At 47.0% G+C, this 24,463-nt stretch overlaps 1 protein-coding gene across 1 annotated transcript; it reads right to left on the reverse strand.

Annotated features, from left to right (window-relative positions):
- Positions 1–2,306: 2,306 nt before the first annotated feature.
- BOK (BCL2 family apoptosis regulator BOK) lies at positions 2,307–23,581 on the reverse strand. The gene is given in 6 exon segments (XM_078618217.1): positions 2,307–2,569; positions 4,036–4,199; positions 4,894–5,022; positions 11,269–11,573; positions 23,414–23,547; positions 23,549–23,581. Coding segments are annotated over 6 exon segments (891 nt in total). The 3' UTR covers positions 2,307–2,443.
- Between the last annotated feature and the right edge of the window lie 882 nt (positions 23,582–24,463).

Here is a 24,463-nt window from a genome sequence, read left to right on the forward strand (position 1 = left end):
TTTCGGTTTTACGAAAATGTACACGGTCATAATTTAAGTTGTCTTCATGCCGGCAACATGATTCTTGATGACCATTTAATGAGTGTTGGGCATGTGGAAGGAAACTGAAGTATCCCGTGAAGACCAACAAAACCCCATAAGGATATATTAAAAAATGCATTGCTTTTCTGCCATCTTATGACCACCTCCCATCCTCACCTGTACATGTGTACACATATACCTATACACCTTTATACAATTACCCTGTACACATACTTTGCACAACTGTCACACATGTACACATAGCTACCACAACTTTGTACACCCACACACCTGTAACGCGTACACTTCCTGTTCTTATGTACACCTGCGCACCTGTAACACCATGCAATTAACACATGTATGTAAAAGCTACATACACTTAAAAACTACATTCAGGTGTAAATCATGTGCACCTGTAAACTTGTAGGTGAATGCATCTCGACATGTTTTAATTACCTTGTTTGAAAGGACATCCATCTGCATTCAGAAATAAGCAGTATGTGTCTGCATAGGTCGAAATAAATGTGCTATGGGTGGTTAAAGGTAAAGGTGCAGCCCTGCAATTTCTTGCTCATACTACTACTGCCTCCACTATTAGAAGAACGTTGTCAGGGACGCTTAAGTCCACTCCAACTGAGTGGCTCCCGGTGCTGTTCCACATTGTCCCACCATCCGTGGAAAAAATTAAAAACCAAACTCCGATCTCCGATCAACAAAGTCCTGAACAACCCCACAGTGAACGTGCCTATGATCACACCATCCGTTCTGGGAAACAGCAGAGGGTATCCACGCAGCTGGCACCGAGCCATCCGGATGAATGGAATCGCGGGATACAACGTAAAGAACAGATGCCTCATCACTAACCCCAACAGCGGAGGCTCTTGGCTTCGACCTCAGACAGTGGACGGCACTCAACCGAATCCGCACAATGGGACGCGGAGTGGCAATGAGGCAGTGGCCACCAGCTTCACAAGTGGAAGGCGAGGGATGTGACTCCAGACCATGGGATCATAGCGCATCAACTGCCCACTGAGGACCTGTTGTTGGAGCCATTTAATTTCTCCAATTGGCAGCTCAGGAAGCCACCGAAGTGGATCGCCAAATTAGACATCCCATGGTCAGCTTTTCCCGTCAATACGGCAGAAAGAGTAGAAGCCCGAGAATATATTTGGTGTACTATACCACACTGACCAGATGTGTTGTAAGAGTTGGGTGTACCCACGCTTTACCTCACCACTCGTGACCTGCCGTTCATAGACTAACTGGGCTGTAACCAATCATACTGCTGGGTAGACAGGCGGTGGTGAAGTGGGGAGGATTTAAGAAACTTGCCCCATTTTTTCCACTACTGCGCTAGAAACTTGAATCAAACACACCAACCTTTGGATTACAAATCTAGTGTGCCAACCATAACACCATTGTGGCAGCTCCCATGGGAGGTACTACGCAAATGTTAATTTATATAAATTCTTAAGCCCATGATATACACATCAAATCATGTGCATAAAAATCTATATTTTTTGACAAGTGCGTGTTGTATTTCATGATTTTGCAGCCCTACTAGAGGCGTTATAATCAATTCCTGTGTATGTGTGTACATACGTATATGGTATGTTAAGCACTGTTTTATCATCACATTTTACAAGTATTTCAAATTATATTTTCCATTCCTGCCATTGCCAAATGTCTTGTAAAGGTCACCCATTAGGATGACCGAGTCAGCAGCCTTTCTCTCCACGTAGAGCACTCCACAGTAGATCCAGCATCTACGTTGGGACCTTCACGCAATGCTTCTTAAGGTGGCATCTTCATGCCTTCACAAGGATTCCTCCACATAATGCTCTGCATGCAAGAACGTTCATGCCCTGCTCCCCAAACCTAGTGCTTCAACACTTGGACCCCAATAGGAAGCATCCTCCTTGGCATGGCCTTCTAAGCTCATCCCTCCCGTCTGGGCCCTCCAAACCTGGCTCTTCACGATGAATTCTCCACGTCATGGCCTCTTGTGGTGGACTACGTCAGGCCCTTGACGATGAACCTTCCACTCTGAACACCCCATGGAATCCACGCACACCTTGTTCACTCTCATTTGATGGTTCAGCAATCGCTCACGAGGCACCGGGTCCCCGGGCATGTAGCCCTGCGTCCATCGTGGGTTAATCTTGGCGCGTAGGCACAGCGGGGAGGAAGGCGATTAGGGATGTCTCTTGTTTGCATGTCGCCAGTCTTGGGTCTGCATAATTTAAATGTCTCCTTCCGGAGAGCCTTGAGTAGTCGATGCTCGGTCGTCGAAAACAAAAACACCAAAAAAAAAACCCTGCAACCATTGTCTGTTTTTAAATTAAGTGAAGCTGTATACAACCCCATCCTTCCTCTGGGTGAAGCCGGAGGGGCGATAGGCGGGGGGTGGTGGGGCCGGTCGTCATTTGCCAGTACGACGCGGCACGAGCAGCGGACCCAGGATGCCCACGGCAGCGCCAACGGTGGCCAGGAGCCAGTAGTAAGCAGGCGAGCTGCGCCGGCAGGTCATGGTGTTCACCATATCCGCCTGTGCATGCCACATGCAACAGACACAGCACACACACACAAGCACATGCAGTCAGCACATAAATACACAATGCATGCAATACAGACACCAAAGACAAAGATCCCCCATATAGCCTAAACATACACCATACGTGCGCACACTATGCACACGTACACACTGAGAGAACACAATACAAACTGCACGCAATGCACACACACTGAACACTCGTGCCACACACACCACACGTGTTCACACTTTATACACATCATATATGCATACGTTCATACACATGCACCACATGTAGAAAGTGTGTGCACACACCATTTGTGTGTACTACACACACTGCATCCATGCACACCACATCCCGCAGCAATAATCATTACTGCCAAGTAACAGCAGGAACACCCAACGCACATGGGTCGCGCACAAATAATCCCCATAAGGCCTGAGAGAATGCTGACGCAAGCACTATCATTCCTTTGTGGTTCGTGAGTGTCACTTAAACAAATTGTTCCTGCTGAATTAAATGAGCTTGGCACATTGTTCATCTGCTGCTTACAATCCAGAGCCTGAGTCAAGACATTCCATATTCTGCGGCAGGAGCAATTCAGTCCGTAGGACACGATGCTTGATAACATTTCAGTGGCATTAATACATGTACATGTCTTCAAGCTAGTTTCACCCCGTTCAATTATTGGAATTTATTTGTTTCTCAATTTTTATCATTACTCATAGCACTGGTGACCTGATGCCTCGTTAATCGGACCACCTCTCATTGTAATTAGCCTCTTGGATAAGTGTTTCCTCATCCAGGTCAAAGATGATGGTGGGATTGTACATGGCTCACCATTAATAATGGTTCTGTTTGGTCAACATGGGCTCGTGATCTGTGCACTTTTCAGCTCTGTTTGAATTTAAAATGGTGAAATAACGAGGCCGAGAGAGTGGGTTTGTAAAAATTAAATTCATAATGGGAAGCGACGTAGCAGCATGCCTGAAGGAAAAACTTTATGAGTCTATATTACCAACTGTGACACACAGATCATATAAGGATACGTAAACAGGCCAGGTGGCTTAACAGTAGAGCGAGCGGCTCGCCGTCAAAAGGTTGCAAGTTCAAATCCTGATTGGGGGTTCATTTGGTCCATCTGGTTGACTTGGCCCATCTCTGCAGGGTTGATAAATCGAGTACCACATTGTTAACAGTGGCTCTCCTATGAATAGACTGCCCCCCACACGCCATAGGAATGCGGAATTTCCACCACTCATCACAATGTTGAAATTCTTTCGCACCGTACGTGGCCAATCATGCTAATCGGAGGTGCGAGGAAGGACAACAAAACTGTAAACGGGAGATGAGTAGAAAATTACTGAGAATCCCACCATGGGGGGGAAAAAACCGGAAAAGAAAAAATATTCAACCCAAGCGTGTGGAGTCACGTGGGTGGGGGTGCAGGGTGGTGGGGGGGGGGTCAGGCGGGACGCACCCATCCCCCGCGGGCGCGGATCCAGGGCACGAGCGTCGCGCTGAAGACGTCGCCCACGCAGTCGACGAGCGCGTGGACCGTAGCCGGCTGGCCCTGCGTCACGCAGTCCACGGCCAGGCCCGCCGACACGGCGAGCAGCGACACCACCTTTGCCCACGTGATGCCTGCGCCACGGTGTGGGGTGGGGGGGTCACCACGCGGGGGTCGTAAGGGGACGCACGGAGATGGGCGAGGATGCACGAAGTTGTTGAGCAGTGCCCAAATGGCCACTATGTCAAGCGGCCAGCAACGAATAGCAAGTTACAATAGATGAGAGTGTTACACACTTCTTGAGCAGGGGGAATTGCAAAGTGGCCAGAGGGAAGTGATCAAAATACAGAAATGTTTAACGACGTGTAACTTCATGCGTCACTTAGGTTATGGTATCCGAATACAAAATAAGTTATTTTTGACAATGTCCGCAGTGTTTTTTTTTGACAAACACGCAGCTCTAAGGTTCGACTTGGCGACAGATGCCACTCGCCTACCACGTGTCCCCCCTATGACTCCCATGACCTCAGACCAGCCCAGGTAAAGAATGCAGCTCACTTGGGAAATGGAGCTACCCACCCCCACTGCAATCGAGCCATGTGGCCCAGTGGCTGCTGATTCGGACCAGTTATTCAAGCGATAGATTCCGGGCACAGACTACAAGCCTGGTTCATGAACAGAGCCAGTCCGTTTTCCCCAGTATCCGTAGGATCGTCATTCGAGGGCCACATGATGACACATTCTGGAGAGGCTCCGGTGGGGTTGGCGGGGAGCATGGGGAGTGACTCGGGGTGAGGAGCAGCCGGGAAGCCGGGTAGGGGCTGGCACCTGTGCCGAACAAGACGTGAGCCACGGCCTGCAGAGCCTCCGTCACGGCTGCCTCAGACGCCACCGAGAGGCCCAGGTGCTTGTCCACGTTGCGGTAGAGGCTCGGGTACATGTATTCCAGCTCGTCACCTGGCACACAGCACGCAGAGTACACACAAACCCGAAGGATCAATAAACGCCATCGCAATACACACACGCGGGCGCGCAGACACTGACATGCTAATCCAACAACACCTCAATGCCTGCACAACTAAACAACCAACACCACAATCACTAAAAAGACAAAGATCCACCGCATAGCCTACACTACTGTTCGCGACAACAGCCTTGGAAGGCCGACACAGCAAGCAAGAGGATGAAGTAGCCAGCATCACACCTGGCTGCCTTTTATCCCCCCAATGTTGATGTTTACACACTGTACCAGGTACTCATTTAAGCCTGAGTCGACCTAGAGAAGGCCCAGGACCGGTCCAGATATTTATCACTGATGTGAGCAGGAATCCAACTTGGGTCGTTGGGATCGTAGTGCAGTGCGCCAACCAATGCACCATGGACACACGCACCCACACGCACCCACACGCACCCACACACTCGACCCCATCACAAAATGTGCATGTAGAACTTCACTCGTAATATTCTGGATAATAGGAAGTGTGTGTAATGAGCCGGGTGACTTCCTCGTATTCACAATATCCTGAACAAGCGATCACTAGTGAGCTGGAATACTTCCTCTCGTCCACAACAGCAGTGAACAATATGGCGTTACCAGCGTACATCTCGTATGCGTTAGGTATGTAACAAATCACCCCCCCCCTCACGAGATTCGATAAATCGTCGCAATTCAAACTCAAAATGCGATTCGAATATCATCTGTTTCGTCTTATCGAGTGCGCATGTTCCGTCACATTTGACGTGTTATACATTCCATCGGCCTGAAGGTAACTGGAGAACATTTACACATGATTTGCATGAATAGTGAATAATTGATCCTTACACGCACGGTTCCATGCACGCGTCGTGCAGCATGAGAATATACTTGTATCATTTTAAATCAATCCGTGCTTGCCCAATCTGCGCCAAGAGATGCGTACACAGAAGGGTAGAAGAACAGAGATCTTTATCACCCGGTCAGCGTCGTCTACGACATGGCAACGGTTAAAACTCAACGTCATCTAATCCGCCACTTGCTGGCGTGGACCTTGAAACCTCCGCAAGGTTTGTACGGAACAAAAACAAAGCAAAAAACAAGGTGGGGGGGGGGGGAAGACGTCCCCAGCATGTGCAGAGAAACATCGGATATAGTGCCGAACAACACGCGGGACAACCCGAAAATGCATCGGAAAGCTGTACAACAGCAGGACGTGCAAAAAACCCAGCGCAGTTGCACTCCTCACGATGTTATTATTGGTATGCACAGGCAGTGTCATGGTGCAGTGTGGGCTGACGCAATCACTCTGCCGTGATGGCACGTTCTAGGCAATCCCCAGGATCTCCGTGATGGAGCCAGGTCCTAGACCTGTGTCTGTCTATGGAGTCAAGTCCCTGGGGCTGTGCTACAGGAGCCTGGCTGTGGAGAAGGGTCAGAAAACAGAAATAGGCATGTGTTTATCTGATAGCATGCAGATTAACTAAAAATGAGACATGATGGAAATAATATTTGGCAATAAGATTTGCTGAACCTTGCCTGTTTTTAAAATGAAGAGTATTTGCTCCTTGCTTCCAAATGACGAGCATTTTCGCACAAAAAGGCAACCAAGTAAATTTCGATTTAAACCTTTCGTGACTGCGGGGATTCATCCTCTTGGTTCTTTCGGTAAAGTCATGTGACTTTACCGAAAGAACCAAGAAGATGCAACCAAGTAACTTCAAAACTCCAAATTATCCACCACGACAGATATCTTAACTGTACATGCGCAAAAAAAACATGCTACCACAGTCCAATTCCAAAATGTAGCTTCCAATCCCGTCCTGCATCAACAAATTAAATGTAAATTCTGAACGAATGCATGGTTACGGCTGTACCGTGTAGCTGTGGTGTAAAGCATATCACTGCAGCTAGGCAGCCCTCTCCAGCTTTGCAATGTTTGCATCCTGGCAGCCTTCATTTCTAATTCCTCTGGTCTCTTGCTGGCGGCTGCTTGTTGTATAGTACGCCACATGGCTTTTGTCAGCTGCTGCTGCTGCTCGAGACAGAGCTGTTGAGTCTAAGTGGCTGCCCGCTTGCCTTTTACACAAGCCACGCGACTGAACGATGTCTGGGAGGAGTGGGCGGATTTTAGGCTGCGGGGTCTGTCTCGGCAGCCGTTAAGTTTATCCAGTGAGAACTGCAGGCCACATGGTTTTATTGCTACAGGTCGGGCTACAACTGATGGCGAACTGGGTGGCTGAGTGTTGATTGCATATTAAATTTACGTGCGATTCCAAAAAGGTTGCGTGTTTATGACCAAAGCGTCCAGAATGCGCCCGATCTCGCCAGCTCTCAGTCTAAAGTGAGTCGAGTCTGGGCAGTGCTTGGATGGACGACCACCGTGAGACCACAGGTTATAGGCTGTGGGGCTTAGTCAGTGGGACACAGAATGTGATTGGCTACCAATGCCTTGGCAAGTGGCTCAGCGGAGGAGAACGTGCAGCTCTCGATCAGGGGGGGTTGACTACGCCTATCGTACCTCCGGAGTTCATACATTGTCACCACTTGATTTCCCTTTACTTGTTGTAAACAGGAGATGAGCACGACCTCAATGTTCATTCGAGCAGAAAATCAAGTTGACTTTTGACCAGTGCCTTTAAAGGGATGAACTGTGTACACAGTAGGGAAGTCAGATTTTTTTTTCCCTGATGAGAGCTGCACTGCTATAGAATGGAGTAAGACCACAGGTGAAACGCGCTGGGCCAAGATGATGAAGTTTGAGGCTGTTAGTAGTTCCTGCTTCAGTTGCACGCAACAAGCCTGTTGAACGAGTACAGTATACGCGGACACATCTCAAACGTATTTTCAAGATAAGAGCTGAACTGCGCAGTGAGATACCGCAGCGAGGTTGCGGGGGGGGGGAAGACAACACTGCAAGATCACAGGTCAAATTCCTCTCGTTTGTGCCATGAAACAACGGAATTCATGCAAGTCACGACCAACCAACCATCGCGACCAACCGGACTCACCCGACCGGCACTGACATTTCAGAAAAAAACAGTGAGGCAAAGGACAGCCCCGAGCACGTGATGACCTACTCATTAAGCGTATAGCGATGCATCGATTTTTTTTCCTACAAAATATTTTCTTAAAAATCGATTCTTGTAATCATGACAATGCTTTGCAATTCATCTGTTAATAATCCATGCGTGGGCTTACGCAGCTGACAAAACGAGCGAGAAACACTTCGAACGATACGATGAAACGAGACGGGACAACAGTTGACTTTGTTGAATCGGATCGTGAGCCTGAATCGCGACATTTGATTAAATCGCTGGGCGTGTGAACCATTGCCGGCCACCGACCAATTCCGCACAGGCCGTGGCGACGTTCGTGCATGTGTAGTGACATCAGTAGTGACTCACTCGTCTCGCCCGCCCCAAGCCTCGACTCATCAAAATCCCTTCGCACCTCAAAATTCCAAATTATCCAGGCACTCTTAAATGAGATGGAATCACCCCGCCGTTCCTCCTCAAAATCCCTCCACGGGATTCCAAACCACTCTCACTGTCTTTAAGATCCTCCATGGACTCGCTTCTGCCTACTTCTCCCCCCCACCCTCTACATAACGCCCTCAATGCATCAGGTCATGCACGTCAGGCTCCATTACTCGTGGTGCACGCAAACGTTGCACACGTTGCACATTCACGTTAGATTTAAGATAATGGAGGGATCGGAACTGTACAGAGGAGACGGACCACGTAAATAATTGCAAACAAGACCGCAAAATCAAGAATCAATTCTTGAGTCAAATTACGGTCCCGAATTGTAACAATTTATTGCAATGCTGGGGTTGGTGGAATTATACCCTGGCCTCAACCCAACGAATATACACTCTTGGGAGGGTTTAAACAGCGGATAGAAACAAATGCCTGACTATCAATACAAGAAACCTAAAACAACACATTAAAGTGAAGGGAGTTTGTGTTTGCATGTTGACATTTATCGTAAGAAAAAAAATGTTTTACAAAGAAACTACAATGTCAAATAATTGTAAAAAAAAAACTCCGATGAGAGCGCAGAGGTTGGAGTCTTAGGACGATAATCGTGGCGCCACTCCAGTGGATGCTGGAGGCACCAGTGGGAGGTGCCGCGAGGTGCCGCGTGTTAATGTGACATCGTCTCGCCCACGTGGGAGTCAAAAACCGGTCCTGCAGTTTTGCCTTCTTGCCCTTCTGTTGCCTGCATTAAAATGCTCCGTAATCTCGGCTCATTTTGAGCTATTAACCATCATGAATGTATTTACTTATCCAATTGTATTTATATAATTTATTTGTTTTTTTATTTCCGTGACCTGCTAACCTCTTCTTTACGCACCGATCGTTTTTTTGTGTTGTTTGTTATTGCATCTTGCTAAACCACCCATGCTGGACGTCTGTGAAAAATAGCTTCATAGCTCATCAGATTCTTCCAGTCTAAATATATATTCTGATGAGGCCATGTGTATAATACACACACGAAATGGTTACGTCATCTTGGCGTAACAAAACATGCTGGGATTCTGGTTGAATTAATCTTAACGCAAAACACACGTCATAGAGTTGCCACTTCATCTAAAAGCATTGCCTTGAGTGGTGTATCATTATTACGCAAGTGACAAAAACCAGGACTTTTAATGTCCCAAGACAAGAGCTGCTTGAGAAAGAGGATGGTCCTGAGAATACAGAACAGGTGGCAATCCTAACGTGACCACAGTGAGTGCATGAGCAGTCTAATATAATCAACAGAAGGCCTCGTTCAACCTTGAACGCCCGTGGGTAATAATTCCCCAGGCCATAAACCCAAACAAACCCAGCGTATTTATTACACCTGGCTGTAAAAGCGGCAGACGTGAAAACCTGGGTGCAAAGTGCACACCAAAGTTGGCAAATGAATCCGGAAGAGCCGTCGGTGAAATATTTGATCCACATCGGAGCCAAGATTGAATTGCCTTTCGGGTATTGTTATGGGTGTGTGATTTTACCAGGGATTTATGATACATCCGTTCATCGATTTCTTATGCTCACAATACACGAAGCGAGACCTGTGATTTATAAGCGCATGTTCTCAAACCATGCTCGAACGTGGTTGCGCCGCTCATTGTCCACGTGGCAAATATTTTGTTCGGCGAGGGCTGTTTCCGAGACTGGTTTAAAATGGCGCAAGTAACACCGCTCCTAGGAAAAGTTTGCCTTGAACCATAGTGACACCGCAAACTTTACCGCCCGATCTTAAAGGTCACAGAGTGCCTGTGTCTGAAGCGGTTACTTCCCCATGTTGCTGCGACGGGCAGAATCAATCCAGTGCGGTCGTCATACCGGAAGTTTCACAGCACTGAGATGGCTTTACGAAAGATCACCGATGACCCCTGCAAGATCATGGATGGCCGGTGCGCCGCAGCGTTGGTTAGACTCGATCTCTCGGCCATCTTCGACACCATCGACCATGAGATACTCACCGGGTGGCTAAGGTCAAGGTTCTGTGTATCGGGTACGCACTTGGGTGGATTGAGTTATTATACCTACATGGTCGATCACAGTTCATCAAGCTGGGTGACAAACAGTCATCGCTTATGCCATGCCTAGTTGGCGTACCACACGGGTCCGTTCTAGGACCCTTCCTATTTTCAACATATGTCTCGCCAGTCGCCGATATCATCTCATTGGATGACATGAAGTTACATCAATTTGCTGATACACAATTGTAAACCGCAGTTCGTCAAAGTTAGATATGCAGAGCCTCGGTAACTTACAAATTGAAAATGTATTTCTTTGGAACTGATTTTTTGTGTTTAGTTCTTCGCCCACACCTCCAATTAGCATAGTTGGCTACGTACGGTGCGAAAGAAGTCCAACATACAATGAGAGAGAACATCTTGATATAAAAAGGACCGCAGAGCTTGGGCAGTTGATATACGTGCCGGCTCACTGCCTGGCTTCTGCCTTTCCGCTCCTCTGGTTCCTCCTCACGCTTCCGAGTCGTTCTCTCTCTTCAAGGGCGAACAAATACCACGCGGCGGGTTACAAGTTGCAATTATCATTGTGAAATGATATTTTCCTTCCATCTTAACGGGATCCCAGCACAGGGCGGTGCAGATCACTAACGCAGGCGCTGCGACACGTGGCCCGTGGCACCGGAGTGTAACACGGCAGCGTGGCACGGGAGCGTCCGAGCGTGGTGCGCGCGCGTGCGAGCGACAATCGTCTCACCGAGCAGCAGCACGGTGTTGGACACCTCGGTGAACTTGCTGCAGGAGTGTGCCGACGACTCGGCCTTGCCCCAGCCCAGGCCCGCGCGGAGCAGCCGCCAGTTGATGTAGTCGCGGCAGAGGGCCTTGGCCTGCGTCACGAGCTGCTTCTCGCCGGGGCCGCGCTCCAGCGCGTCCAGGACCTCTACCGACAGCCGCAGAGACGACTGGCGCAGCAGGTCCATGGCTCGCTCGCTCATTGGGCTCTCCGGGCGGCCGCGACGGAGTGCAGCCGCGAAGCGGGCAGGAGCCCCCCACCCCCGCCACCTGCCAGTTTGCCGCACAGACGCTCTGCTCAGATGTCGGGAAGTATAAAGCGGCTGCGAAATGTGGCGCTTAAGTTTTATAATCTGCACATCTGGTGGTTAAAGTTGATTTTGTTCATCCAGGTGAGAACTCGAGAGATGAGGATGTAGGAGTCTCATTTGCATTACTTACCTGGGTCACCAAAATTACGAAAGTAAAACCAAAAAACATTTTGAATAAAAACAGCCGTGTAGCACAAGGTATTGAAAATGTTGCAAACGTAATTCTCCAAAGCGCAAATCGGCTCGGGCATACTGAAGGTATAGAGTTGCCTTTTTATCATTCTGCCACCCGAATAACAAAATAAAATGCCACAATCTCAGCTGTGTTCAGTTGGTGGCCACCACAAGTCTGGAGAATATGCACAAGAATGGTGACGTCATCTCTAAATGCAAAGATTGCTGGGATTAATTCAACATACAGCCACGTGGCTTAGGGGAACCACCTCTGAGCTACAGAAAAACTAAATATTTAATGGAAAGAACTGGGGAGAACTAGATCTTAACACGCCATATATAATAATTTCAAAATAGAAACCCTCAACTCATTGCCGTTATTGTATTTCTCTTTCCATCAGAACAAATCTGATGGAGACATAATTAGACACTGGTCTATTCATACATGACAACATTTACATAAACCATCATTCCTACTCGATGCAACATTTAACGGCTTCCACAATGAAGCCACTTGTCAATATCGTACACACTTTGCAGATGCACGTGACGTGCTCTGCTGATCCACATTTGGAAAATTATCTGCTAATTACTACCCAATCAGACAGTATTGTTGATTGATTGCTGCCTTATAGATCCTTCTGCATTGCTGGCATTGTCTCCCAGGGCCAAACTGCCCAGAGACAATACGAAAATTTGCCATAAGACATTACACAACACTCGGCACTTCCCAGGTCTGTCTCGCCAACAGAGATGAATTTCAATTGGCTCTTACCTTTCAACTTAAGGAATCCCTAATCTTTTCCCCTTACAACCTAACTGTGTATATGTCTTTTATCACAACATCTCAAGATGTGGTCAAATTCACGCACTTGATGAATTCAAATTGTATTGAACTGAATAAGGGGACACCAAGTCTGCCGCCAATTTATATTTTTCTTTTTGGTTCTTTCGGTAAAGTCACGTAGGAGGGAAAATAATAAAAATAAAGCATAATAAAATACAATTCTCACGACGTTTCGGCCACAACGCAAGCTGCCGTCCTCAGGTGAAGAATAGGGCTGTCGGAAAGACAGCGCCCGAATGACAGCCCTGTTCTTCACCTGAGGACGGCTGCTTGCGTTGTGGCCAAACGTCGTGAGAATTGTATTTTTATTATTTTATTATTTCCCTTCTACGTGACTTTACCGAAAGAACCAAGAAGATGAATCCCTGCAGTCACGAAAGCTTTAAATCGAAAATTTTGATTTTGCTGAGTGGACTCAGGTGACGGGACTTCCTCCAACGCTCCCGGGGAAACGCACGCCCCTAACCGCCACACCCCGTCTGTTTTGCTTGCCGATTAAATGATGAAGTCAGCCGGCTACTCAAAAGTTGCACACAGCTCGAGTTCAAGCTTGGCAATTCAACACTGAGTGCTGGCACCCAAATGGGGCCTCTCACACTTAAGGACGGTGCTTATCATTCCTCCCCCTGAATTCAGAGCCAAAGAAACGTTCTGTGTAAATAAACTTCCGAAGTACATACACACGCCCACGCACAGAAAGGCTAAACTCCTTCTGTTTAGAATTGCAGATTTGCCAGTGCAAGTGCTCAAAGCGAGCAGCATAATCGGGCCCACGGTGTGCAACGAGTTCGGGGGGGTGGTATGGCCATCTCGTATACATCTGGACGCCTCGTGTCTCCTCGTTGGCGAAACTGACCACATCATCGTAAATGTAGATACAGCATTAGGCTGAGCGAGCAATAAGGGAGCCCAAAGCCACGTTCAGATGGCAAATATCATTATTGACCTTAGAAATCAAACCCGGATGGTCAAGTTTTGTGCGGAACATGAGAAGGTGGAGCATTGTTTGAGCCACTCTGCCACCACTCCCAGTACATATATCCTATGGACAAGAACAAAGACGACCCATTGAGATACATAGACTTTAAGAACAAGTGCTGTCAATGCAGGGGCTCACTTACCACATGCTGTACTGCAACAAAGACAAACATCCCCCTTGTAGCCTTAACAGACTGTTGAGGCAAGTGTTCTTAGGGGGCACCTATGACACCCAGCAAAACACACACGAGGTGGTGGGTGTGGCCAGCACTGTGCCCATCCACCTTTGTCTTCCCAGTGCTGACGTTTACACATCACACCAGGTACTCATTTAAGGCTAGGTCGACCTAGAGGAAGCCCAGGACCGGTTCAGATAATCGTTTACCGGTGTTGGTGGCCGTGATCGCAAATCGAACTCGGGTCGCCAGGTTCGTGGTGCAGCGTGCCAACTACTGTGCGCATGGGTAGTGCACTCACGCGCACACACACACAATTCTGTCAGCCCATCCACGGATGGTTCAATGCGAGACATGAAAAACACAACCGAGTATAGTTCTTTGACCTTAGCCGTCCTGATTTTCCAACTAAACTCTATATACAGGCAGTTGAAAGAGGGTCGCACAGATGACCCAGGATGCTGCTACTGTACGCGTTTAGTCACTAGTCACCAAGCATTGTGTAACGGTACTGGGAAGAGCTATGGATCCCCTGGTAATGTAAACAGCAAGTGTCACAAAACATATCCATGCGGCGCACACAGGAAGCACATATTTATTCAAGATGCACCATCGGTGACACACGTTCATGCAAGACGCAGAATAAGAATGCTCTTTTTTTAATCCAGGAAATCGGAAGGGGGTCCTGCATTTCAGATGTTTGGCCAATTTCATTCAATAGTGTTTTGGCAAGTGGCGGGAAAGCGGAGTTCCCAGAAAACACCCGCCCACCGCAACAAGGTAATAACTCTCAAAACGTCTGCACAGACGGATTTAATCCTCTGCTGGACTGGAGATCTACTCTGCGTTCCCAGGTCGAGGTTTCGGTCGATGGGTAACCGAGCTTTTTCCCCGCGTAGCCCCCAGGCTATGAAATGCTCTTTCACAAGATATGAAGGATCTCTGAGTCTGTGGACATTTTTAAAATGTGTCTTAAAATGTATTTATATGCTTTCGCTTATTCAACTTTTAGTTCATTTAGTAAATGAATTATAATATAATTCTTTTTATGCTGAGTGTCTGCTGCTGTGTCCTGTACAGTGCTTTTAGATCCTTGGTGAAAAGTGCTATATACATGGAATTCTTATTATGTCACGCAACTTCCCAAGCCTTAGACACCTGGTTATTTCCTAACATATTTCTATCCATGGAGTCAGCCAGATGCAAATATATTTAATTAGCATCCCGAGATCTGACTAAATAACATACATTCAAGATATCAGGATATATGAGCTCGACAAAGGATTTAAACATGCGGTAATGTTGCGAAGTGGCTATGTGGTTGGCAGTAAGGCAACGTATTCTTGAATCTATACTTGCGGAGCTTTGAAACTGGTCAATCATGCTAATGGGGGACCTTACTGAAAAAGCCTTGAGACTCTGGCTTTTCTCTTATTGCTCAACCCTACCCTAATGTCACTAAGCCTGATCTGCCCTAAACTTGGCACAGCCAGTTTTTGACACGGCGCTTCCAAAGGCTTATTTATTTTGAGAGCGGCCCACTCAACTGTGTGGGAGCATGTGAACCATCAGGTCGGGAGCCTCATTCGCAGCGAGCCTGGCACTAATAAGAGCTTCACAATAGCATCATCAGCTCATTAGCGCTGATGGAGACAAACTAATATCCGCTGTGGGTTACTCTCCTTCGCAAGTATTACTGCGTCATTCCATCTAAATCCTATTCATCTAGATTGTTTACCCCTGCGTGTACATATTGCACTGACGTAGGGCCCTATTTAAAAGACTTTACATTTGGGCATCACCTCCCCCCCACACCATTGGGTTGTTTCTAGAGCCTCTTCATTGCCAAGCATTGCATCCTATCCGGGTTCGTTGACTCCTAACCACCGCGCATAACAATAGCCACGATAATTTCCTCTTGTAAACGGAGACCCATCATTTCAGCTAGAGGGTCGCTCTCATAGACTAAGTGACTAAAATAGATTCTTACGCTCAAAGTACGACCATAAATGTGCATGTGAGAATGTGTTATTCATGAGCTAAACATATAATATTCCAATGTAACTCAAGGCTGATAGAACAGACAGGAAAGATCAAAATCAAAACCATTACAAATGAGATGAAAATGATGTAATTTTCGCCCCGATGCAGCCCCCTTTCCTGGCCTTAGGGATGCTTCCTCTCAGTAGTGGTGATTGTTTTCAGCAAGCTAAGCAAAAGCTTTATGCCCCAAGCTGCCGTGGTTGGCAAGGATAAATAAAATAATTAGGTCTTGATTTGAGGCTTTCGTGACTCCAGGAATCCATACTCTTTGGTTCTTTCGGTAAAGTCACGTAGGTAGAAATAAAATAAAACATCACGACGTTTCGATCGCAACACAAGCGGTCGTCATTAATGACGATCGAAACGTCGTGATTTATTTTATTTCTAACTACGTGACTTTACCGAAAGAACCAAAGAGTAAAATAATTAGGATTAATTTAAATAACAGTTTATTCTGTCTCTTGTCAACCTCGCTCTCATTTCACTCCCTCCGTCTCGTCTGTATCTCTTCTCAATATGTAGACATTCATTTCATCTCACGATATCTCTGACATCTCTATATTATCTATAATCATTTCTGTATCTCTATATCTGACACGAGGAGTTTATATATTGAAAAAGGGTGAAGGCAAAAAATATATATATTTAAAATATATAAATATATATATTTTTTTGGGTTCCCCAATGGGCCAGCGCCACCACCGGCTCATCTAAACGGCGGCACGGATGTCCCGATCACGAGAGACGCGTTCTGACGCGTGTACTGCAGAAACCAACGGTGCGGAAAAACACATCCGGTGAATATCAAACTTCTCTTGGGTTAACATTGAGTACATAATGCTAAAATAAATAATGTCATCATGTACACACATCCACATGGGAGTTCTCCCTTTCACTGCGAATTCCCATGACTTGTGTGGTTCCACACCCACGCAGCCCCAAATCTCCCTTCACTCAGGCCTTGGACAATACTGTACATTTGTCAAGTACACTTTTAAAGCGCCGTTCACAACGCGCTCCCGAGTACGAAACCAGCACCAGCGCTGTGCCTGATCGTCATCTGCGGTAATTTCATAATCTCTTATTTTAGTTGGCAAATAAAGTCGACCAACGTGTGCGCTCTTTTGTTCTTCTGTGCTACGTCCGAGCGATAGCCATCTGCCATCAAGGTGCGGCCAGTTTCAAAACAACTGCTGCAGTTCATTGTTTGGTGGGTCCAGCACTGCTGGGTGACTTTGGGCCCTGGTTTAGGTTTACTTCAAACTGTAAACGAAACAAAAACTAAAGTTTTTGTTTTTACCAGGTAAGGCCCACTGAGCTATATCGCTCTTTTTCAGAAGCGACCTGGCCACAAATGATAGCGCAACGAAGTGGCTTATCGCGTGAAAATGTATAGCGGCCAAATACTGCAGACGCACGTTTGATTCTCAATGTGTATGGAAAAACTAGAGAACCCGGAGAGAAAAAATCTACGCGACCACGGGAGAACATGCAAACTCCAAATATACAGGCGTCAGGGTCGGGATTGAACCCACGACCTCTTGTATACCAGGCGAGGTAGTTAACAACTCGCCACTGCCGCGCTGAACGATGCTAGTCGGTGCACGTTGGTGAAAGCGGAAAACTTCGTGCACGCGATGTCTCGCTTCTCACCAAGTAGGTGACCGGTACAGGGAGGCGCTATGCTGCAGAGCGCCTCTTCAAGGCTGTCGAGCTTTTTCACCCAAGTCAAGGCAGAGCAGCATGCAGAGAAAACTCATCAATCGCTACCTACTGCCTATTTGTCAGCGGCGTAGCCGATGCATGGACTCGAAGATTCTTCACAATGCACGAGTGAAATCGCGCGAACAAGAACTGACGTTTGTCGAACTGTATATGTGAAGATGGTAATGACATTTACAAAAATAAGACAAGTTTAGCTGTACAGATCTATTCTGTCTACAACACGAGGCTAAAAAGCTTTTACCCTTTGAAGTCCCTCTTTCGTTCTCAACTGCCGCAAATAAAAAGTGACAGGAAAGCAAAATAGGTTTTGTTTTGTCTCACGATCGCCAGAGTTGGTCCCATGAAAGATTTACAAGGCTCTCGTGGGCAGCAGGCCCAGGAAAGTCAAACACAGATGCCCACAGCACACTCCTCATTCACCATTCTCATTCCAGCACTGTTAATTTATCTCAAATTTTATTCATTCCAAAATACTTCCCACCATATCTGTTATGTATATAAATAAAACATGCCAATTGGTTTCAGCAAAGCTATAATCCTTCTCACGTGGGTCTCTCACTTAACGTGGCACGAATTCTAGCTCTGAGAATCGGACAAATCTTTTTTGATAATCGATGGACATCCCTGTCGCAGAGCAAAGCGGGAAGGTGCAAGCACCCCTATCGTGGAAAAATTGGTCACTTGAAGTAATCTCAGATGTACTGTCGTTCACCAATGTCATCTTCTGAAGGTCACTCTCTAATAGACTGGGAGTGGCGCACTGCTCTGCGACATTTACCAATTGAACCTTCATCTCGTGACACGACGCCAATTTCACAATTGTCAAAGAATTGGGGATAAAAAAAAGCCGACCTATTTTTGACTGGCAAAGTATTAAGCCGCGTTCAACTGAGCGTTAGGTGGGGCTCACTTTGATCGGCAGCCGTGAGCTAATGGTGAACATTCCACATTACAATGGCAGGAGCCATTCTAACCCTGCTCGAATGCACCCCATTCCAATTTAAGGGTCCATGTTTTTGGAACCACCAACTTCAGACTGCCATTCCATGATGTCCCAGGCACGGTGACGTACCCGAGCAATCCATTGCTTAGGAGGCAGTGTATGTGGACCAAGCAGAGATCAGTCGGTGCTATTCTCCCAACCTGCACGGCGATTAAGTTGCCGGTCGACGGAAAATGGAACACCGACCTATACTGTATTGATTTTGAGCATTGTGTCCTTTTTTTCCCCAGCACTCCATTTTTCTCCCTGATGAAAATTAACTCTTTGTCATGAATTTGGATAAACATGCCAATGCAGGACGTCCCTGAAAACCAAAAAAGTATCTTGTTACTCAGCAAGACAAACCTGCCTTTTTTATTGTCGTGATAATATGCATGGGAAGCCATTGATCATGGACGAACTAAACAATTCCGAGCGTTGTGTGCGTTATCAGTGCAAACCTCTAACATCTGCGAACTGTAATGGATGCCAATGTAACTGATTTAACAAGGGCGTGATGTGCTCATACTTTCTGCATTTGTCATGCTGGGGGCCAAATGTTGTACAAATGCCACTGGAGTGGGTGTACCATATACCGTGGATGCACATTTTCCTAACTCCACACGCCATGGGACAGGTGTCTAGACAAAGTCATTTGCTGTTAACTACAATGTCACAGGCACTTTTTCTCCAATGTAGAAATTAAAATTTTGAAAGTCCAATCTTAAAAAAACCCAATTCAACAAACCCAACATTACTGAACCCCGCATATCTGAGCATCACATGACCACAATATACCTGGCCAATGAAAACCACCCGCACCCAGCATGGTGCATGGCATGGGTTCCATTTCTACAAATGTTCACAGATGTGACCTCTTCACACGCAGCAATGTGTTCTTGACATTGCGCGCATTTGCTTACGCCCTTCATATTGTCAAGGAACGTCCAATGTACATAGCAGTTTGTGACTCATTTTCAATTTAAACTTTTCACGTATCTAAACTAAACTGCACCTCAGTCCCCAGAGGGTTGGATATACGACGTTGCACTGTATTGACTGCACCAAAAACAGCTGGTAGCGTTTCTCTAATACTGTATACAGTACTACAAATCACACAAATACAACACAGCCGAGTGCGTATTTCAATTCCCAGTTGCTAAGCAAATGTCAAGAGGCTTTAAAAATCAGTGTCGGTACAGAGAAGTAAAATTATCCAGGACCATCTGCCGTATGCCCAGTGACTTTTCAGCCTCCCCTTACAGAAGGGAAGACTCAGAAATGCTTCCAATGAGAAGAGCACTCGCGTACAAGAGCTGATGGAGCAATCTCGAGCACTCGCCAGCAGCCCCTACCCGGACACTGACACACAGTGTCGAAACACAGACCACGTAGCTGGCGTGCGCACGTGGCATGTACAGCCCTTTTATCAGTGCACTGCTGGAGCAGGGCCGTCCATCTTCATGCCATGTGGGTCGTGGGGGTTATATTACTTCACCACGCTGGTCCGTGCGGCCTGATGCAGGCAAGGAGCTTCGGTGAGGGACCATAGTACTGGAGTATAGTACAATATATATTTTGCTTCCGTGCCCTCTGCTACCTACACAATAGTCCCGGAGCCTACGTGGCACGTTACATGCACAGTGGTCACCCCACCCAAGCACTTATCCAGGCTCAATCCTGTTCAGCTGCCATGATCTGACAGGATCGGACACATTAAAGGCGATTTAGATAAAAGGCACATGGCAGGGTTTTGGAAGTGGGGTTGGTGGATCACGCAAAGATATCGTGTGTGAATACCACTCGAGGCTTCGACTGTCAATTACTAAAATGGTACTTATTTTATCAACCCAGCATGCAATATGATTATTGAGACTTGACTGAGATTTGAACTTGCGTCCTGATTGCAATTGAAGTGCCGTCACAGCACCACCCAACCCAAAACTAACACGTTCAACAACAATCCACTTTGATTTCAATGAAAATCCTCCATCTCGTTTACCCCGATGTGGTGGGCCGCAAAGGGATGATTCTATTGTCCGCACAATATATTCCTTGTATCTACACAAAGTGTGGTTAAATGAACACAATAGGGTTAATTTGCCAACACATCCCGGTTACTCCTTGCATTCGGATATCAGAAATAGATTTGTCAACTTTATATGGCTCTCTTGTCTGCAAATAAGCAAGGGTAGGAGGTGGTGAGAAAGTGGCCTGGACAGTGCGACAGTGGCCTTGACAGAGAGACGCTGGCCTTGACAATAAAATATATAATAGGTGATATTTCAGCCAATGGCCCTTAATATGACATTGAGAGACCAGAGTTAGAGTTGTATAAGAGTTAAGAGGCTGCAGTGAGATATATAATTGATTGCGGTCAATAGAAAGAGCAGGTAATAGGTAAATCACTGCAATAAGGAAACAATCGGTAGTACTGTAGGAATAGCAATGATAGTTACCCTATGCCATCAACAGCCACCAGCTGCACTGTGCATGAGTGTAACTGATGTAAACATTGGCACTACAGTATCGTAGGTGACACTGCAGCAGCAACAAGTCCAGACCCTCCCCTATGCTACCACACCCAATACTTTCTGCATTACATCAAACACAATCCACCAAGTACACACCCTATACTAACCACGTTACACCAACTGCTCGCTACACACACTCAACTTGGTGCACACACACACCCACTCCATATGACCAATTCGCCATGAATTTGCCCGATTCTTGTCAGAACTCAGAAGCTTATCGGGCTTGAGCCAGGTCTAGTTACGGCACGTAGCGTGGACTGGAGGCTGCCTCGGAATGGCCACGTGTTTGGATGGCTCGGCATGCAAAGTTGGCCAAGACATAGCAGCTTAGAATTGGATTATTGAATCCATCTGTGCAGAGCTTCTGAGGCTTTACGTCCTCGCATTGCATGGGTTTTCTCTGCGTACTCCTGTTTTCCTCTCGCATGCCACTGGATAATGACAATGACAAGAGGTTTTCCTGGTTACATTTTGTAAAAATACTTTAAACAGTACAATAACTCACCCATAGACGTACAACTTTGTAAACGATACTGTACCCAATACGTATTCAATGCAGACAAAGTGCTCGAGGCAGACTGTGACGGACTCCATCGAAATCGCCGAGTGATCCATATTCCACACACACACACCACTCAATCGCAGCACACTTAACGCCCCATCCTTCACACACCATGCAGCCCATTCATCAATCCACTGCTGGATGAGCGCCTCCTCCACCGAAGTATAGGGCCATAAGGGGTTCATACGACCATACTTCGCCATGCCGGCCAACGCGGGCTTGTGTAGACGGACGTGGGGGCATAGATGTGTAATACAACAATGGATTTTTGCTGCATTGCCCACTGCTGATCACCATACATATATACACAAACAGCCTTGCATAGCCCACTAAGACAACGTGGTGCTGCGCTGAAGAATTAAGTCAATTGCCCGAAACGCTGCCTATGATCTATTATCTTTCCTTTTAAGGCCAGAGTTATTGACGAATGTGTCCGGTTGTTTGGGGGAGTGGAAGTCGGTGGTCACTCATCCAAGAACTCTCCAGGCCCATCCCTGCTCAACACTCACAATACTGTAGTACACACCCAATGCAGTACACACCCAATGTAGTAGACATCCAATGTAGTAGACATCCAATGCAGTAGACATCCAATGCAGTAGACATCCAATGCAGTAGACATCCAATGCAGTACACATCCAATGCAGTACACATCCAATGCAGTATACAGCCAATGCAGTACACATCCAATGCAGTAGACATCCAATGCAGTAGACATCCAATGCAGTAGACATCCAATGCAGTACACATCCAATGTAGTAGGCATCCAATGCAGTACGCATCCAATGCAGTACACAGACAATGCAGTACACAGACAATGCAGTACACAGCCAATGTATTATACACCCAATGTATCACGCAGTGCAGTACACACGTTTCTAAATCCTGGACACGACACTCAACTACTTGAGTTGCATCCAATGTCACTGTTTGCGATACATGAGTGTCATACAGTCGATAGTACACCACACTCAACACGCTCATAGTTACCACACTGCATTCAATCCTGCTTACACGGTGAAAGTGTGTACAGCTTAACTCACTATTACTCTATTACACACCCTTTTGCAGCAGCACACACACACTACACACACACCACACACACACACCACACACACCACACACACACACCACACACACCACACACTACACACACACTACACACACACTACACACACACCACACACACACTACACACACACTACACACACACCACACACACACACTACACACACACCACACACACACACTACACACACACTACACACACACACTACACACACACACCCTTACACACTATACACACATACTACACAAACACTACACACACCACAAACACTACACACACACACTACACACACACTACACACACACTGCATTCACACTACACACACCCAACACACACTACACATACACACTACACACACACGCTACACACACTACACACATTACACACACACTACACACAATACACACACACTACACACACACTACACACACTACGCACATAAGCTACGCACACACACTACACACAGACTACACGCACACACCACACACACACACTACACACACTACACACACTACACACACACCAGACACACACTACGCACACACACTACACACATCCTCAGTACTCACGCTCCCTGGCAGGGTACTCGTGTGTACTCTGTAGTCTGTAGTTACAGAGCACTCACACGTGTGTATTCTATCACACGTGTGTGTGCTCTGTAGTTACACGTGTGTACTCTGTAGTTACACGAGTGTACTCTACTCACGCGTGTGTACTCGGCCCGTGGTCCCCGTGCCGCCTCCTTCCCTCTGCGCTCACTTCTCGCGACTCTGGAGGGGTTCCCACTGACGGTGTGCGGGTGTCATCCCAGCCCTCATTCAAGCCCCCTCCACCACCACCACCACCCCCCAGCCTCCGTCGTCATCTTCCTCATCACTTATTCATGAGGAGGCCGTCCACTGGCGCCTCCGTCTTGGTGTGCCTCAAGTCACGGTGGTGCGGAGAGAGAGAAGCATCCCACTCTCATCAATCATCTCCATCACTCATTTCATGGAGGGAAGGAGGGAGATCACTAAGGGGAGATGGGTTGGGTAAGGGATACTTTTATTCGTGTAATTCGGAGAGAGACGGATTATACGGAGGGTAAATCGTGTCCGATTATAATCAGACAAGATAGATAATTATCTATTTGTGTTTATGTTCTCCACGTAATTTTGAGTCTGCTTCAGGGCAAGCTGATGACACTGAGACAACGTCAGGACAAGAGAGTCGCCCAGGAGACACTGACGCAGATACTAACCCGAGCTAATGCGGACGGGAGATGAAAGTGAATGCAGGAGAGTTGGGTTTTTGTTGTTATGCAAGGCGGTACAGCCACGGGAGAGACATCGGGAAACGATAAGTGGGACACTGACATGGAATCGAGACATGGGGACAAAATAACCTGGGATTTAGATCAGGGACATGAATATGCAGGGAGGTGCCACGGTGGGACAGATGCTGGGAGATAGAGACCAGAGGGACATAGACATGAAACCAGACTGACGTGGGGTGGGAAGGACGGAGGGGGAGACACGGGATAGGTAGACCATAACACATAGACACAATACGAATGCCCTTGACCGTATTTGCCTGAGAAAGTCTCACTGAATCTCAACACCCCTGAAGTAGGCTCCTGCTACATTTGGATGTTCGGCCAATTCCAGAACTTTGTCTGGGAGGAAATTGGAGTGCCCAGAGAAAATCCACTCTGCAGTGCTCAAGAATCCATGAATGTGCTGCGAGAGATCTGGAAACGACTTTCAGCCAGCTGGAA

This window comes from Lampetra planeri, chromosome 56, assembly GCF_965212315.1.
Source record: "Lampetra planeri chromosome 56, kcLamPlan1.2.h2, whole genome shotgun sequence".
Classification (NCBI taxonomy): Eukaryota; Metazoa; Chordata; class Hyperoartia; order Petromyzontiformes; family Petromyzontidae; genus Lampetra; species Lampetra planeri.